Genomic DNA, 18,103 nt, shown 5'->3' on the forward strand with positions numbered 1-18,103 from the left:
TGTGGAGTTTGATGGTGGTGGGTGCTCGTGGATAGTGGTGGTGTTGTTGTTGTCATCTGTTTGGCTGCCACATCACAGGCAGTGGTCGTTGCTGTTCATTGCTGGGTGGTCGTCACTGTTGTGGGGTCATGTGGGATCGTGGTGGCGTGGCGTTGTCGGTTTATCATGGCTGTCGTGGGGGTGGGGAAGAGGATGGTTGGTGGTGGTGGAAAGGAATGGATGGTATTGAATGTGTTTGGTAATGTTGCCTTTGTTTGGTAACAGAAGTAAAACAAACAAACAAAGGACCAGATTCCGTTGCATTCCGGAATGCCCAAATTTCACTGGAATGGTAAGGCGCCAGAATGATGAAAATGGCAGGCCTCCCTGCCAAATTTCATTCCTCTGGAATCCACTGGAATGACTGGATTGTTGCAGGAATTAGGGGGGCACTGATAAGACCTCACCACAACCACCAACATCAACCATGACACCCTTCAACAACAACATGGCGACGCCACTTCACAAAACAATGAATGCCAGAACCCACAAAAATGCCGCAACACCCACAAAAACACCCCAGCACCCACAAAAACCACACCCCGCCCACGAAACGACGCCCAGCGCCCACGTACACTGCCAGCAGACACAAAACAGTGCCCAACAGATACAAAACAATGCCTGCAGACACAAAACAACACCCAGCCGACACAAAAGAACACCCCAGCACCCACAAATGACATCCAGGCCACGCCAAGGATGATGACAACGACGGGATGACCTGTCCACACCACGGATGACGATGACGATGATGGAAGGCATGACTGATGCCTACCTCCAGTGGTTTTCGTCCCTCAGAGACGCTGCTTTGGCGAACAACGACCCTTCTCCGTCCTCCCATGAATATCAAGACAAATATGTTGTAAAGGTGTTAGATACTTTCGGTACATTCTATCTAATCACCTTCTCCCCCAATTCTAATGCTTTCTAAGCCTCCGGCCAAAGGGATGTGGCTTTACGACAAGGTGATGCAAGCATGTCTGCCGCCTTCATTTGTGAGGGTCTTATCCCCTGTGCCCCACATTTGCCGACCGTTGGCGTGACCATTCGCATCCTCGAGCTATACCGCAATGCCAGCCTTCGATGCCCCCATCTTTCAATCCACGCCTTCGTCGAGGCACTTTGTGATCTTCATGGCACCCACCGAGAGACTGTTGATCTTTGGGAAAGAGACATCGTGCTGCAGTGGATTAAATACCAAGGCGACAAGGTGGTGCGTTCTACATCTATTTTACTTGCTTCTCTTTTTTTTTTTTTTTGCTGAGTACTTTGTTTTAGCCTCCCAAGGTCGACGAAACTACTCCATGCGAAGATCGCTGGACCAACATGGCCAATGAAGCTTCGAAGAAGAGAACCAAGGGCATATATGATGAGACAGGGGGATTTCTATTGTTCTGTCGCCATGGCTTTGTCCTGGTCATCATTGACATGGTAGTGAGTGGCAAGCTGTAAGTCTTTCCCATCCCATTTCTTGTTCCTTCCCATTCACTGCTAATTAATCACCGTCCACAGTTCCAAATACCCTCTAGGAACCATGAAAGCTTTGCTCAACACTTTTGGGCCGAAGATTGGGGGCGGATTGGCTGCAAGTTCAGAATCACGCTGGCACACAGCCCTCTCAGACGTCGTGCCCAAGAACTTAGATACCGGGCATTGGTTGGCAGCTTCCATGGGCATGCCCACAACTGCCTTTGCCAACTTCTCTTCCTGGCCACCTATATCGAGGGCTTGGGCCTCAAGGATCTCAAGGGCGGTGAGCGTTTTTTCTCCAAATCGAATGCCCTCGCCTCCTCCATTCGCCATGCAATTGTATTCCATCAGAAACAAAAGATCGTCGAGTTTGCCAAGCACATGGATCAAAACGAAACCTACCAAAACCTTAGTACGTTGCCTGGCCCTTCTTCTCCTTGCTGCTTACTCAACGTGGAATGGAAGCAGGCCGTAGTGATGGTGGGCAGGCGGAGGTATCAGAGGTGCCTCGATGCCCTTGAAGGCCTAATCGTCGCGAGGATGTTCGAACTGACCAAGATGAACATGTCACAAACCGGTGTGTTTTTTTCTTTTGACTATACATCTATCTAATTTGAGCTGACAGGGTATAAGCTTTCGAAGCACATCGGAAATGCCATCAAGGCACGTTTGCAGGCTGTACGCACTGCGCTCTACGATTACAATGTTGCCGCCCAAGCTCTGGTCCCCCCATGACCGCCTTTGTCATGAGATGACGTCGTTGAGTATGCATTCCTGGCTGACTTCGACTTGCTTTCAGATACGCGCTCGGATGTCTGCCTTAAAGTATGGGCCAAACCGGCCTCTCGCATTTTAATGGACCAGCATTTCAAGTTAAAGAGAGCACGTGAGGAGATTCTCCAGCTCAACATCAAGATCCCTCAACTCAGGAATACGAGGAAGCGGTGAGGGCTCAGGACATTTTGCTGCAGATCTGCTCTCATGTGGAGGACCAACTTGAACAGTTGGACTTTATGATCAGCCTCAAGAAAAAGGCTGTTCAACTTCAATCCAAGGGTGTGAGTTCAGGAGCTGTACTTAAGGTGTCAGATGGAATGGATGATGGGCCTTAGTTTTTTAATTACATTTATGAATACTTGCGCCTTTGGCTTCTACAAGGTATCCGGAGATCCATCACATTTATGAATACTTGTGCCTGCAGCTTCTACAAAGTATCCGGAGATCCATCACATTTTTCAATACTTGTGGCAGCGTCTTTCCTTTCGTTAATTAATACTTGCACCCGTTCCTTCTAGCAAGTATTTGAAGATGTATAACATTGATTAACACTTCCCCCCACATCTTCTACAATGTATTCAGAGATCACAAAAGCTTGGATCTGTTGGATGGAATGGATGCAGGTCGGTAGTTTGTGACTTACATTTATGAATACTCACACCACATCTTCTACAAAGTATTGGGAGATGGATCATGTTGTGCCATAGTTGTGTCCCTGCTTTTCATTGATTAATACTTGTGCCTGTGTCTTCTACAAGGTCTCCATATTAGCTGTTCAGAGGAATGTATCCAGATCTTTCAAAAGTGCACTGGTCACATGGGCCCAACTTTTGGCTATCAGTAGATTATATTTTGGGTACCTATGGTACCATTGATTATAGCAATAATCATGTCCTTTTAAGCACATGTTGCCCAACCTTTTACCCTTGATTATGGCAATGACGAGGTCTGATGAATACCCATTGGGCCACACATGAATACCATATCTTAGGTACATCCATCAGGTACTATAGTGACATCTATGTATACTTGTGCAGTAGCTATCAATGTGAAAGCAGATAGTATGAAAGCCAACTTGGTCATGATGTCAAAAATGTGTCATGTCATGTCAATCCTTAATGTTTACAGGTCCGGTCCATAGGACAGAAAAAAACCGGTGGACCGAACTGAACCGGACCATGGTCTGGTCTTTTTTTTGGTTGCAGTTGCCCAAATTTGGGGTTGGTCCGGTTGCCGGTGGCCTCATTTCAAAAATCTTTTAAAACTGTTCAAAGACCAGTTTAAATCAGTTGCAACCGGTTAAACGGTCACGTGTGTTACGTAGCCTTGTAACCACGTCTATTTTAGTTCATCAAAAACGGTTAAGAACTGAGAAAGATATAACTAAATCCATTTTGGCACAAATACTTGTTTGTGCAACTTGTACCAGAATGACTTTAATTCTAACTCACTCAAACTTTCATCATTTTGCTTGATTCAATTTTTGGATATTGAAATTTTAAGTATGAAAATATACTCACCATCTATCAATATATGGTATGCATCAAATAATTTACAGTTGCTGTATTACATTTTGCCCAAGTCTTAAGGAGGTGTAATTCGGTTTCAGTCATAGCTATGTCAAGCATTCATTAAATTTCTTAAGAATTGGTGGAATGATGGGTATTTATATGTTATACTATGTTATATAACCAGTTTATTTTTTAGAGTAATAATAATTGAGATACAAATGGTTTATATTGGTATGACAAATTTTACACAAAAAGACCAGTCTGAATCGGTTTGAACGCGGTCCATGGACCGCAAAAGACCGGTCCTAGGTGGTCCGGTTCAGTTCCCTCAATATCTGGGTTGGTCCTAGACCGGTTGCGGTCTGCAGTTGCCTGTTTTCAGGGCAAAAAACCGGACTGAACCGGACCTGCGAACACTATCAATCCTTCAGCCATATCCCACATGAACTTATAATTATGTTTTAAGATAGTACAGTAGGTATCAATATGAAAGGCTTAGAATGTCCTTTCCTAATGTGAAAGACAACTTGTGCATGATGTCAAAACCTAATGCTGCAGCACTGACAATATGATGGCAATCCTTCAACCTCATTATCATATTTGGCAATGCGCCCTGGACCCTGAAAATGGTGCCCAATGTCATCACTAACAGTAAGCACCATCCCCCATTTTTCTTCTGATTTTTCCCTATTTTATTGCTATTTTTCATTTGGAAATGCACATTCTGATTGCTTCAGATAACAGCACTGGCTGCAAAGGAAGTGAAAAAGCTGTGGAAATGTTTGTGAAACAAAGTGGAGGGAGAACTAGGTGACTCACAATTGGACTTGACCTGCTAGGCATTTTGTCATCACCATTTTCAACATCCTCCTCAATGTCATCTAAGGTGTTAGCAGTGTGGACACTGGAGATGAAAGCAGAAGATGGGCCTGGGCTTTGGGAGTGGAGACAGATGGAGCATCGAGGGTTTGAAGGAGGGGGAGGTGGTGATGAAGGGGCGCTGGGTTCTGGTTCGACAACAGGGGAATCATCAATGTCCATCTTGTTGACTGTTGGTTGGACTGATTCAGGGATGTCCATCTTGTTGACTGTCAGTTGGACTGATTTGGGATGTTAACTTTCATCTTCATGCAAGTTATGGGTGAAACAGGTGGAGGGGGTTAATGTTGTACACCTTTGCCCACCGATTTGTGTTGATGCAGACAATACAGCTCATTGTCATCCCTGTCACTGTCCGATGCCTCAGCTTCACCATCTGCCCATGCTGCTCAGTGGGCGAAAGTGAGTGCTGGCATTTCCTTCTTCTTGGTTTGCACATCGGAGTCATAAGGGTCCAGCTCAGCTCCAGATCATCATCCAAAAGGCTCTACATGAGACTGAGATGAGCAAGATTTTCCTGAAAGGCCTGGTTGAATGTGAGTTATGAGAGGTAGCATAAATAGAAAGTCACGCTATAGGCAAAATACCTTGTGGAGATGAGTAATGACATCGGCGATATTATTGTCAATCTCTTGCTGCCTGGAGCAGCAGTGGAACTCAACAAACTTTGAAATCAATCTAGCTGAACATTTCCCTGTCAGTACTTGATACAAGTATGAGTCTATCATTTGCATTACCTTTATGAGTACATTCTGTGAAAAGCATGTACCTTGAGTGCTTAAGCACTTTTCTCCACATGGGATAAACACCACCACCATGTGTCAGCATGCACACTTGTGAGTTTCCATGTCAGACAGGGAAGTACAACATGACCCACAATGTGAACCATGGATTTTAGGGTACACTCACTGGCAGCTGTCTACTCTCCTGAAATTGAGTGGTCAAATGCTAGGTGACTGACACTGTCGCTGATGACTGGGAAATCACACCGCACCTGGTACATAAATTTTCCAACTGTGCATTGCCAGTTTACATCCTACATTACTTCAAATAAAGCTTGGTGGAAGTAGTGTCAACACTGCTACTGAGAGGTAAAAGGCCATAATTACATACTGTGTAAAAATCAATGTTCTGTAGTACCTAATAAATATTTTTGTTAAAATGGCTTCCAACCAACCAGATAACGAACCCCAGGACTACTTGTCACTTTACATGAGAGTTGGAGGCAGCGAGAGGCAGCTGAGGACCATGTGATGACACTGCTTATTCAGTGGGATTAAGTCAGGTTTTGGATGGAAAGTGATCAACTCAGCAATGTCCATGCCAATGCATCTCCTGCATAGAAAAGATGAGAATACAAGAGTCCAGAAAAGAGAATATAGTAAGGAGAATATATGTAGTAAGGAGTCACCTGAAACAAGCCTGAAAGAAAGTACATGATATATCGACAGCTGAGAAGTCAAGGCTACTGGTATTGGTATTGTTCTTTTGGTTCATCAGGTATCAAGGTAAAGTTAAAATCAGTTGGAAATGGTGGATACTCCTGATGAGATCCATTGATGAGCCTGAACATGATGTCACACATTTTGTTGATTTCGGCATTGGATAGTGCTGTTGCCAGAACGAAGGACTTAGGTCCAAACTGACATCCAAAGTCGTTCCACAACTTCTCATTCCTTTTATCCATCAGAGGAACCCCCTCCAACCACTCATATTCAGGAACCTCCTCTCACCTGATAGTGGCCCATTGCCAGAATGGACCAGCGCTTGCCATGGCAATGACCTCCACAGCCGAAGGGTAGATGAGAAAATGTATTGTGCAGTAGCACATTGTGTGTTTGCCCTCCCAAGATTGTCATTGTCGGCATCTGGCACATCTCCTGTCAGGATCTCCAAAATGGCGGTGACCCCAACAATATCAGCATCTGCATGTGGAGGTGACCACTTGAATTTGCCAATGAGGAGCACACATTGATGGATGATTTTGATTCCCACCCTAGCAGCATATTGACTCAAGAGAGTCCTCAATCACATAATCTCATCAACTCCCTTTGTTTTGCTCTGCACATATTCAATAGTAGGTTGTTGAATGGTTCCTCTGACAAGGTGTACGACTGCAATGTCTGGTCATGAATCCTTGGCATCAGAATCCTGTACAGTCACCATGCCAGAGTCATAGTCAAAGGACGCCCCTTGATCAACTACAGTACACATCATATGAATAAATAGGTGAACATCAGCATATCTTCAATGGAATAGAGAGAGAGAACCCACTACTATTCAATTCTTTCTGCTTGATTTTTCCTTGTAACTTATCTAACTCTCTCTGTGTTTTTTTGCGTAGATAGCTCTTCCATTGAATGAGCCATACTAGCCAGGACAGGGAGCCTGTCAGAATGATGTGAACCCACTGGAGGGTTGCTTGCTGATTTCTGCAGAGTGATTTTTCTTTCCTCCAAATTCTTGTGACCCGATTCCAGTTCCAGTCTGTTTATCATCCCCCCAGGAACAGATAAGAATGGCTCCATTGCAATGGAGAGGCGATTCAAGAAGGCACATGTGCCTTGGAGAGTAGCAATCCATGCAGGGGCATAGTTGGCCTCAAGCCCACAACTGTTGAATTGCATTGAAAACACGCCGGCAAGGGAGAGTTTGATGTCAGTGGTAGTTGTATATGGACAAAGTGGTTGTTGTGCCATGGTAAAAGATTTGGACAGTGTTGACACTTTCTCTATCCAAATTTAATTTATAGCCTGCAGTTGGTCTGTGGGTTTTCTGTCAATTCTATCAAGTTTTGTCTTGCTCTATTATTCTGGAACTGCCCAACCTGGTCAGCAGGTCACCATACAAAACAAATTTGTCCAGCCCTGATATGGAAATGAAATGGTAAATATGCCTTCAACGTTGGTGGTTGAACATTTTTTTGTACATTTTTTATGGATCATCTACAAAGGGGTATTAGAGTATCATTAAAAACCATTTATTTTGTCCTGAAAAACATTTGCCAATGAGAAATCTGGAGCACTTACTTGAAAGCTGAAAGCACATGTGACAGGCAATGTTTCTGCTGACTGTGCATGGCTGGCCCCTTATCAGAGGTTAACATAGAACATCACATCACATTTCGACCACCAAGGTAGGAACAGGGATGTTGAGCTTCAACCTTCAGCCTTGACATTTTGTGAGAGTCAGTGTCTGATAGGTCTGCTAGGAACAGTGGTGAGAGATATGTTCAACCACAGCTGCAAGTGATTGCCATAAGCATTGAGCGCTTCAGCGAATGAGGTATTCAAATTGGATGCACAGGACATCATACTCCAGGACTCCAGTAAGATTCCTACTGGATTTCAACAATTCTTCCAAAAAAGGCATTTTCCACCTGTTGGACTCCTACTGGACTTTAACAGAATACCAGAAAGTGAATACATTGCCTAGATACTGGATTCATACTGAACTCCTACTGGACTCCTACTATACAATTTACTATTACAGATGCCTAGAGCTAGGTTCAGATCATATGACTTTTAACTAAGGTCATGTGACTATCTTACCTTAGGTGTCATCTTCAAAATCTGAGTCAACATCTTTCTCCTCTTCCATATATGGTCTCTTCATCTGCTTTTCCATCACATATTGGCTGTGGTAAAACAACATAGAATGCAAGAACCAGTCAAAATTGCCTTGTGTCATCCTCTTCAGGATAGACTCAAATCCACCTATCTAGGCATTTAACTGTTCACAGGCCTGTTTTAAAATTCATTAATTCTTGTATTTCATCACACTTTAACTCAAACTTACCTGTGTGTTGAATGGTTGCTTGTAGTATGATCGACCATGTTTGTCTTTTTCAACAACAACAAGGTTTGGAGCTGATCCATTCAATGGTGCAGGATTACACCATTTTCAACAAATATAATCACCAACACAGTGATTAATATAGTGGTACTATCAACAATGAACCAAGTTGTATGTTTCCAAATTCTGTCCCAGCTTCCATTGCTTATTGCAAGCAATAACAACACCACAAGGTGCAGTAATTGTCTCAACACAATTATATTAGTAAGGTGTAACTTGTATATTAAATTATGCTTAGTTTATGTTGATTATTATCTATTTCACTGGGCTCATCAGTCAAGTGTGTGCCAGGCTTTGCCAGGGCATCCCAGTGCACCTCAGGGTGCCCTGAGGTTACCTGTGGTGTGCCCTGAGGTCACCTGTGATGTGCTGTGACAGCCTGAGAAAAGGCTAACATGTGAGCTTTTCCCAAAACAAAAGTGATTTTTGTGATGTATATAAACTCTGTTTGTAAATAAAAAATGCAAAGTGGACAGTCAACACTCTCCTGTACCTTTTTTTTTCTGAGAAGTCTGTCAGAAGTCCAGCAGAAGTCCAGCAGACTAACAAGTTAGTAAGTTTTCTACTCCTGCCTTTGTTTCCATTGGAAATCCAGAGGAAGTCCAGCAGAAGTCTAATGGACACAAAATTCCAGCCAGTCCAACCATTTCTTGCTTTTGAGTGGTTTGAGTGGACTTTCACCAATGATACCAGACATCTACAAAACAAGCCTAGTCATCTAAGTCAAAGTCCTCATCCAGCATCATCCAGATACATCTCATCCTCACTATCATCCTTCTCAGCAACTTCAAGGTCTACCTCAGCCTCATTATCTATATTTGAACTTGGTGGAACAACCAGAGGAAGGTTCAATACAGTCGGAAAATGAGAAGCCCTTGATGGAGTGATACCTTTGCTTCCCAGACATGGAAGCCAGTATCAGGCACACTGCTCAGCAATGCGACTACATATAGCTGCTTGCTTATTAGTGTAACCAGAGATCCTGCTTGATACTGTAGCATCAGTGTGAGTTCTTAAGGAACTCCATTCATGCCACCATGCTGCCCTCCAGTTGAGATATTCAATAACATGCCTCATTTCTTCCTGAACCAATAAAAACTCTTCTTTCCACCTCATCATATGTGCCCTTGCCTTTGCCTATTTGACACACATACTGTCGGTGAACTTGGCTTCCTGGTCTGTCTGGTTGGATCCAGTCATGTGTGGCAAGCCATATCCAGGAAGGTTCGTACCAGTTGTTTGATGCCTTGTTCACCTCTTTTCCTGGTCCACAGATATCCTTGTCCTTAAGTTCATGCAGCAAGGTAGACCATGAGCTGTTCAGGTCAAGGACTCCTAAATAGTGTTTAAAGGTTCAGTCCATAGGACCGCAAAAAACCGGTGGACCGAACTGAACCGGACCATGGTCCGGTCTTTTTTTCGGTTGCAGTTGCCCCAATTTGGGGTTGGTCCAGTTGCCGGTTGCCTCATTTCGAAAATCTTTTAAAACCGTTCAAAGACCGGTTTTAATCGGTTGCAACCGGTTAAACGGTCACGTGCGTTACATAGCCTTATAACCACGTTTATTGCCTTTTATTGGGTTTTTGTTTCATCAAAAACGGTTAAGAATTGAGAAAGATATAACCAAATCCATATTTTACCTGAGTCTCTATGAGATGTAATTCGGTTTCAGTCATAGCTATGTCAAATCTTCATTAAATCTCTTGAAAATTGGTAGAATGATGGGTATTTATATGCTTTACTATTTTATATAACCCGTTTATTTTTCAGAGTAATAATGGTTGAGATACGGATGGTTTATATTGGTATAATAAATTATACGCAAAAAAACCGGTCTGGATCGGTCTGAACCGGTATCATGGACCGCAAAAGACCGGTCCTAGGTGGTTCGGTTTGGTTCCCTCAATATCTGGGTTGGTCCTTGACCGGTTGCGGTCCACGGTTGCGCGTTTTCGGGGCAAAAAACCGGACTGAACTGAACCTTTAAACACTACTCCTAAAGCACGCCAGGCAGCACAATAAGCCTGTGCATGTCGCTTGATTTTGTTGTCGAGGTGCTTGTAGAGCGTGACCATTTTCGTGTTTGGTTTATTCCCAATCCCAGAAGCATTGAGGTGTTTGAACTGCCAAAGGTTACTAGTGATCATGATACCCCTAACATTATTGTGGCAAGAGAGAAAGTTACACAATTGGAAGTGGAACTCTGGAATGTTGGTCAGTGGGCCACCATTCTGATTGATACAGGTGAGAGAATATTAATTATCTGGCAGACTCATGAAGTTATGCAAGACCCAAGAAGGGAGAAGATAAAAACCTATTACTCCCGGAATCCCATCCATTTCCACCTCCCTGACACACCACAAGACTTTCTCTACATGATCTTGAAATCCATTTGTGGGATGACAATGGAAAGAGGTTTTATGTTCCTGCAAGCTCAACTCGAGTGTTCAGACAATGAGATGCAAACTTAACTGAGATGTGTGGTCAAAATCCCACGTCTTCTTTCATATTTGTGGATCTGATAACAATCCCTATGTTCGAAAAACTCAAGCTGATCAACTTCAACAAGTTGACTGAATGGCAGCTGACTGTTCTGTGTTGGCTTTCCATCTTTATGGACCTTGCTAGGGATTCTTATAAATACACTGCCTTTCCCCCTGCTGCACAGAACATCAAATCAATTTTGGACATCAAAGAACACAGCAGTCCAGACACTCAATTACTTTATGGTTTCCTGGGACCTGAGTTCCTTCGCATTTGCAAATCCTGACAAGACAATCATTGATGGTGTAGAACATGACAATTGGGCAGAATCATTTCAGAAGTACTGCACAGAGGTTCGTCAAAACACGGAAGAATGGTCCACCAAGTCAACCTGACCAAGGAAATTTTGTGCCATTCTTAATGCCTTGACAAGACGAATCACATATATTCTTGACAAAGCCCATAAGGAGTATCCATATATTTCCAAGCTCAGATCTCCTCTCCCTCTTGCCTGCGAAACATTTAGCAAAGATATTGGAACAAGTCTCCATGAAAATGAAAATGCTTGGGGATATTATCTGGGAGTGATATTTGCAATATCTAATAATCTGTTGGATATTGCAGACTGACCAGTATTTTTGTATTTCTACTGATGACTGGACTCTTTCCAGATTCTTACCTTGTTTGAGCCAACCATTGCTATGCAGTTCTGACCAATTGCCACAATGAAGATATCTGGTAATAGTGATTTCATTGATCTGAGTAAACACTCAGACATTGATGTAGAGGATACACTTGCTAAGGTAGGTGATTATTCCATTTTCCTTTATTTCAACTTACCAGAGATTAGGTCTGGGCAACAAGAAATAATGCAATTGCAACCATTGGGTCAATGACCTCTGAACTGAAGGAGTTTCGCTTTAAAGGCATAAGGCCAACTCTGGTAAAGGCTGTCTCTGATGAGGACAAGAAAAATAACAAATTTAATCAAGATGCTCAGATTGCATTTGGGTTGGTCCAGATCCTGAATGCATGGGTTCGTGCCCAGCGGAAACTTGATATGAAGATTCTGTATGTAAACTCACACCAGAGAAAAGTGCCTTCTTGCAGGAGGACCTAAAAAAGAAGGGTTGTGCTCTTCTACCATCAGACCAAGCTTTACCTGATGTTGACACATTTAACCTGGATAAGGTTGCTGGCTTGACAGACAACTACATTGAGGAGATTTCCAGCTGCATAGACATCCTTTTGCATTCCTACAGCTCCTGAGCCTCTCAAAATCAAAGCTCCACACAGTACTTTACCCTCCCTGGGTTATTCCATATGGACTCCATGGAAGGGGGGTAGATTCCATGAAATGGGGGATGGATTCCATACTTTTCCAGATGGATTGGAGTTTGACAAAGAAGGCATCACAATTTTCTGCAGCAACTCCCCTTGGTCCACACTCCCCATGCCAGGTAACTCTCTGACACTTATGCCTTTGCCACTTCCCAAAATACCTGAGCACCTTGGCCCCAGCAGCTTCTCAGAATTCATTTCCCCTCTCATTGCCAGCAACCCTGATGCAACTCCTCCACAAACTAGCCAAACAATGGATGCCAAGCACCAGAGCAAAGAAAATCACAAGGCAAAGAGGAAGGCTGAGCGTGTGCTGGCCAAGAAGGACCAGTCGGCATGCAACTACAAACTGTGTTGGAATATTGGAAGAAACCAGATTAAAGGATGCTGACACTTGATTTGGGCATCAGGAATTCTGTTCTGTCTTGTTCTGTGAGCATTCCTTCTGGGTGATTCCGTGGAATTGTTTGATCAATTTGGCAGGGCCCTCTGCCAAATTTGATTCCTCCGGAATTCTGGGAATTGTCCAGATTCCAGCAGGAATCAGTGGAGGACAATAAAGACCTCTGTGGCAGCACCAATCCTCTGGCCTTTGCAGGAGCTCAGTCAGGGTAGGTACCTGGTGAGGAATGTTGACATATCCTATAGTGGGGGGCAAACACATCCAGGGGTACTTTGCCACAAAGCTTCTGAGGCAGAGGCTTTGGAGTCCCTTCTGAGGAACAAAGCTTTGGATCAACTTGCCAGCCATCAATCAGGCAAGTACATACCTCTCAGCATGATCTGCCCCATAGGTCTAACAAGCTCCAGCCATCCTAGCAGCATGGGCACCATGTCTCTATTCCTATTATGCTGACCACCTCCAGCAGCTTCTGGACCATGAAAAAACCCTCCATTGAACCTTCAATAACAGCATCTTTGCCATCTGATGCTTCAACTTTGGCCTGTGAACTGTCTGCTACCATCACAAAGACCACACCAACCTGCCCTATAGCCTTTGTGCCCTCACCTCCCTAAGCCCACTTAGTTCTTTGGGAGCTTCAGCTGGTGATAGAATTTCTGCCAGGCTCAACAATTCTCCTCCCATCATCCATGGTCACACACTCCAACACTCCCATCTAGCAGGGAGAAACACACTATTCCTTCACACAGTACATCACTTGGGGTACCATCTGTTGGGTTGATTATGGGTTTCAGACCACAACAGATTTCTTCAATCAGCTTTCAGAGCAGGACTTAGAAGCAGAGAGGGCCAAGGCATCACTCGATGGGGTTGTCTCTTTTCTGTAAACTTGACAAGCTTTAATGCAAATACACAAAATACATGCCAGTGTATCTTGTGTAGAATTCAAGAAAGGAGGTATTCAAAAGTGTCACACAGAATTCAAAATAGTATGCAGGGGAATTGGAAATCTCAGTCCATGGCTGAGTTTCATGCCACCTTATGGTATTCAGTCAATAAAATGCTTTTTGACATAATGTTGCTTACCTGGCATAGGGCTAAGAAGAGATTTGTTGCTTGAAACAGCAGAAATCTCCTTCCCCAGGTATAACTGCAACTTGTTTCTTCATGGCATTGAAGATGTATTGGATAATATATGATCCAAATTCTCCCCAGATCTTAATATCCAGCTTTGTTGCCTTGTCTGGGTTATCCAGCTTCTCTGACTTACTATCTCAGAAAATAAGTTTTCTTCCACAATAGAGCCACTGTTCCCAGAAATTGATTAGAACAAATCAAAGTTGAGCAGTGCTTGAGAGTATACACATAGCCACTGCCCCAAGGGTGATGATGTCATTGGGAATTGAGCCTGCAAACACATCTCTGGCCACAACTTTGTAATGCTTATTGTGCAGATCTTTCAGGCTTAGTGGCAATGGACCATTGAATAGTTGTTTTAAGAATTTGGCGAACACTTCGTCTTGAACTGGGTGGTGCTAATAAGAGTTGCAGATGGATTGAAAAGATTCAAGCTTTGGAGTGCACTTCGGAGTTAAACCCAGGGCAGGTTATGGCAAGCGTCTCACCTGCTCTATCTGGGTGTTCAAACTCTGCCTGTGACTGGAGTGGCCCAAATTGTTTGAAAAATTCTTGATGTCCCAGGTGTTTTAAAGCCGAGGTCATATGCTTTGTAACAAAGTCATAGAGGCCCTTCCCAGCCCTGACCCACTTGTCCATGATGTGTTTGAAGTAGCAGTTTGATGTCATGGGCTGGCTGACACCTGGGCATGCTGGGTCTACATACACACAAACAGAAAGTCATGAAAGTGGGCATAAATGGCGGGACAGTTACGTAGTTTAGGTAGCTCATACCGACAAAAAGTCCTGGTCTACATACTATCGTCATGTAACGTGATTGTTAGATTATCACTGAATAATCATTGACATACACACACACACTGAAAAAGGCTTTAATTCACAATGAAAGCAAAATAACAAAACTGACTGGTTTCGCAAACCACATTTCTGTTCTTATGAAAGGCCATGGAAGCCATCCAAGCCTCTTCACAGCGTGTTTGGGTTCCTTCAGCCTTTTCGGCCTGGGCCATGGAAGATGGGTGGTACTCAACCCATGCTGAGAGAAAGTCCATGCCTTGCAAGAACTGACCTTGGAAACAGTATGTTTTGCTTAAGTAGTGTTAAGTTCATGCAGTTGATAGAGAGAATGGAGAAATGCTACCTTAATTGCTGGGGAATTGAGGACATAGATGGAATCATCACTGCCTTCCTCACTCTCATCCTCATTCCTGTCCTCATCTGGGTCCTCATTCTCATCTGAGATCAACAGATAAGCAGTTTTCCCCAACTTTATATATAAAGAAGAAGGTGACAGTAACTCTGAAATGCTGCCATTTGCACTAACGACTAATACAGAAAAGTATTTACTACTGAAATTGAGATAATATTTTAAAAGATCATAAGCAAGTTACCTTTATAAACAGAAAGTTGAATGGCTGGCTCTCACATTTTGAAAAAGAAACAGGGGAAGTTACAAGTACATATAATGTATAGCTGCAATGGCCACTAATACAGGAAACTATTTACCACTGAAATTGGGAGAATGTTTAAGAAGATCACAAGTGAGTAGGTTTTACTAAAAGGAAATTGAATAGCTGATTCTCATACTTTGAAAAAGACACACTCAAAGGGAGGGAGGGACATGGGGGAAGCTACAAGTATAATGTATAAGTGCATGGCTATTTTTCACAAAAGTTGAGGATAACAATTGAGGTAGAAATGACAAGGAGCACAAATAAGGCAGTCTTAATAGCAAAAAGTTGAATTGCTGCTTTTCATATTTTGAAATGGACACACCCTAAGTGAGGGACATCCAGAGTGTTATCAAGTGAAGGACAGAGGCAAGGAGGTAACCACATAAGGAGATTATTTGTCAGCTTATCTCCTTATATAGTAGAATGGTCCTAGTGGAGGAAAAGAATCTTACTATGCCTTACCAAATAAGGCAAATTCCCTTTTTTATCCATACAAGCTTTAGACCCACACCTACGGTGCACATTATGCCTCTGGTGCTGGTCACAGCTTGCCGGGGGGCAAGCCCCCTGGACCCCCTGGTACACATGTTTAATCCCAGTCTTGGTTCACATTTTTTATCCCAGTTCCAGTGCACATGTTTGATCTACACATATTTAATCCCACTTCCTGGTACACATATTCTGGTGCACATTTTTTGTCTCAGTTCTGGTGAACATCTTTCATCTGAATTATTGATGTTAGACTTAGACCTGAACTTATAGTATGGCACTCGCTTCACTTGGCCATGCCTTGCCAGAGGCAGCTGTCCCCCAAGTACACTGTGATATGTTTAAGTCCAGTTCTGGTACATATCTCCCTGTTTTGGTACTTACAATTTATTTGGATTTGAATTTTTAAAAATACACACCTGCACCTATAGTGGCTGTACTTTGCCAGCTTGCCAGAGGCAAGCCCTTGGACTATCTGATACAAATTTACCAGTTGTGGTGTACATACTTTTCTTCTGCACCTATCACCTGGACCCCTGGTACACATGTTTTATCCCGGTTCCAGTGCACATGTTTAATTCCACTTCCAGTACACATATTTAATCTCCATTCTGATACACATTTTTTATCCCAGTTCTGTGTACATCTTTCATCTGGATCATCAATGTTAGACTTAGACCTGGACACAGCACTCACTTTGCTTGGCTCTGCCTTGCCAGGGGCAGGCTGTCCCCCAGTACACATGTTTAATTTCAGTTCTGGTACACATTTTTACTCCCTGTTTGATACTTACATAAATTTACACTTTAACCTGCATCTATGGTGTGGCACTTACCACACTTGGCCAGAGGCAAGCCCCTTGGACTAGGGACTGTCATGGATACATCTGGGTATTATCCATACCCGATCTGTGGATTTTCCCACCCATGGATTGGATAAGCCACAGTATGGATATATCCGTGGGTATAGCAGTGCAGACCAGCCCTCCATCTATCTTTGTCAGTTCTTTGCCATTTTCCACGAAAAAATATGCGTTAGAAAGCTGTCATTTAGGAGAATTTTGTTATAACAAAATTCACTGTAATATCTTACATGAACTTCAGTAGAAGCTCATTCTTTAATAATGGTGAAGAATGAAAGGATCAAGCCTCAGTTCATAAAAATATCACTGGCATCTTCATAAAAAGCAAGCATCATAATTTATATATGAAGTAAGTCTTCAAAATTGGGAAAAGTCAACTATAAAAATTCTAAATTATGAACCCTGTTGCTGATGATTGCCCAAGGTTGGGCATGAGGGAAACTAGGCTGGTTAGTAAGGAAAAACTGATTTGATAAACTCTTACCTGATGATTGGCCGACATCGGGCACAGTGGGCATTTCATCCATGGCCAGACTCAACTTGGGTTGAACTGGGGGTGTTGGTGTTGGTCGTTCAATGACGATGGCTGGAGTTGCCTGCACCTTGCCTTTGTCAGGTCGGGAAGAAGTACCGACCTCGGCGTCCACACCCAAGGTCATGTCCACCATCTCTGAATCCTCCTCCTTTATAGACTCGAAATCGAACGACTCTCCCTCAGAAACCTTGGCCATTTCTACGTCCTGCTTCGTTGCCTTCATCTTGGGTCTTCGAACGACGACCACACTTTCCTCCTCTCCCCTGTCCTCAGCTCCCTCTGCCATTCGTTCCGACTTCTTAGCCTTCGATTTCTTGGCTTTAGCACACCGCTGGTGCTCTCTGTGCATGGGATGGTCTCTTTGTCCTTTCATTTACTGCAGGCTATGCAGGGCTCAATGGCAAGCTTGTATTCTCCCGTTTTAATGGCCGCATTCTGCTTTTCAAGCTTCTCTGCTGATGCCTGGGCCTTCAGTGCCGCCTTTGCAGCTGTCTCTGGGCTAACCCAAGGTGTCGCTTTGGACCTGGGCTTTACTGTTATCTCGACAACCAGCTGTTGTTTCGACCTCAGCTTGGCAGTGTTGCCCGAGTTTCATGAATTGGGCTTCGGCGTGGGCGTCTCCTCATCGCTGCTTTCCTCAATGTGTTGTGCGCTGACGATGTGGGTCTTCCTCGGCCGGATGTCCAAGGAGTCACCTCTCCTCTTTCTCCCACTGCTCATGCCGGCCTCGGGTTTTGCTTGACTTTGTTGAGGTTTGGGCTCAGCTGGCTTCTTTTCTGGTGCTGGGCCAGCTTCTGGAGTTGATCACTTCAGTCACCCAGTGCCAACTGACTATTAGTCATGCAAACTCCATGTAAGTTACATGAC

General features: G+C 43.6%; 6 protein-coding genes across 6 annotated transcripts; 1 reads left to right on the plus strand and 5 right to left on the minus strand.

Annotated features, from left to right (window-relative positions):
- Positions 1–4,040: 4,040 nt before the first annotated feature.
- Positions 4,041–4,877, minus strand: LACBIDRAFT_331896 (uncharacterized protein; the record flags this gene model as incomplete). Its single annotated transcript, XM_001886357.1, has 3 exons — positions 4,041–4,159; positions 4,363–4,417; positions 4,617–4,877. The coding sequence occupies 3 exons, from the start codon at positions 4,875–4,877 to the stop codon at positions 4,041–4,043; spliced, it is 435 nt and encodes a 144-aa protein (XP_001886392.1).
- Positions 4,878–6,362: 1,485 nt separating this feature from the next.
- LACBIDRAFT_331897 (uncharacterized protein) lies at positions 6,363–7,375 on the minus strand (the record flags this gene model as incomplete). The annotated part of the gene is made up of 3 exons (XM_001886358.1): positions 6,363–6,672; positions 6,840–6,877; positions 7,088–7,375. The coding sequence occupies 3 exons, from the start codon at positions 7,373–7,375 to the stop codon at positions 6,363–6,365; spliced, it is 636 nt and encodes a 211-aa protein (XP_001886393.1).
- Positions 7,376–9,449: 2,074 nt separating this feature from the next.
- Positions 9,450–9,650, minus strand: LACBIDRAFT_307763 (uncharacterized protein; the record flags this gene model as incomplete). The annotated part of the gene is made up of 1 exon (XM_001886359.1): positions 9,450–9,650. One exon carries the CDS (start codon positions 9,648–9,650, stop codon positions 9,450–9,452), a length of 201 nt encoding a protein of 66 aa, XP_001886394.1.
- Positions 9,651–11,740: 2,090 nt separating this feature from the next.
- On the plus strand, positions 11,741–12,747 carry LACBIDRAFT_331898 (uncharacterized protein; the record flags this gene model as incomplete). Its single annotated transcript, XM_001886295.1, has 4 exons — positions 11,741–11,818; positions 11,866–12,086; positions 12,312–12,358; positions 12,401–12,747. The coding sequence occupies 4 exons, from the start codon at positions 11,741–11,743 to the stop codon at positions 12,745–12,747; spliced, it is 693 nt and encodes a 230-aa protein (XP_001886330.1).
- A 1,023-nt stretch (positions 12,748–13,770) lies between these two features.
- On the minus strand, positions 13,771–15,552 carry LACBIDRAFT_331899 (uncharacterized protein; the record flags this gene model as incomplete). Its single annotated transcript, XM_001886360.1, has 11 exons — positions 13,771–13,781; positions 13,846–13,909; positions 14,030–14,066; positions 14,125–14,284; positions 14,385–14,594; positions 14,696–14,727; positions 14,752–14,756; positions 14,804–14,965; positions 15,038–15,132; positions 15,221–15,222; positions 15,500–15,552. 11 exons carry the CDS (start codon positions 15,550–15,552, stop codon positions 13,771–13,773), a joined length of 831 nt encoding a protein of 276 aa, XP_001886395.1.
- A 1,436-nt stretch (positions 15,553–16,988) lies between these two features.
- LACBIDRAFT_331900 (uncharacterized protein) lies at positions 16,989–17,585 on the minus strand (the record flags this gene model as incomplete). Its single annotated transcript, XM_001886361.1, has 2 exons — positions 16,989–17,014; positions 17,186–17,585. The coding sequence occupies 2 exons, from the start codon at positions 17,583–17,585 to the stop codon at positions 16,989–16,991; spliced, it is 426 nt and encodes a 141-aa protein (XP_001886396.1).
- Positions 17,586–18,103: the final 518 nt, after the last annotated feature.

This window comes from Laccaria bicolor, genomic scaffold (genome assembly GCF_000143565.1).
Source record: "Laccaria bicolor S238N-H82 LACBIscaffold_37 genomic scaffold, whole genome shotgun sequence".
Taxonomy (NCBI): domain Eukaryota; kingdom Fungi; phylum Basidiomycota; class Agaricomycetes; order Agaricales; family Hydnangiaceae; genus Laccaria; species Laccaria bicolor.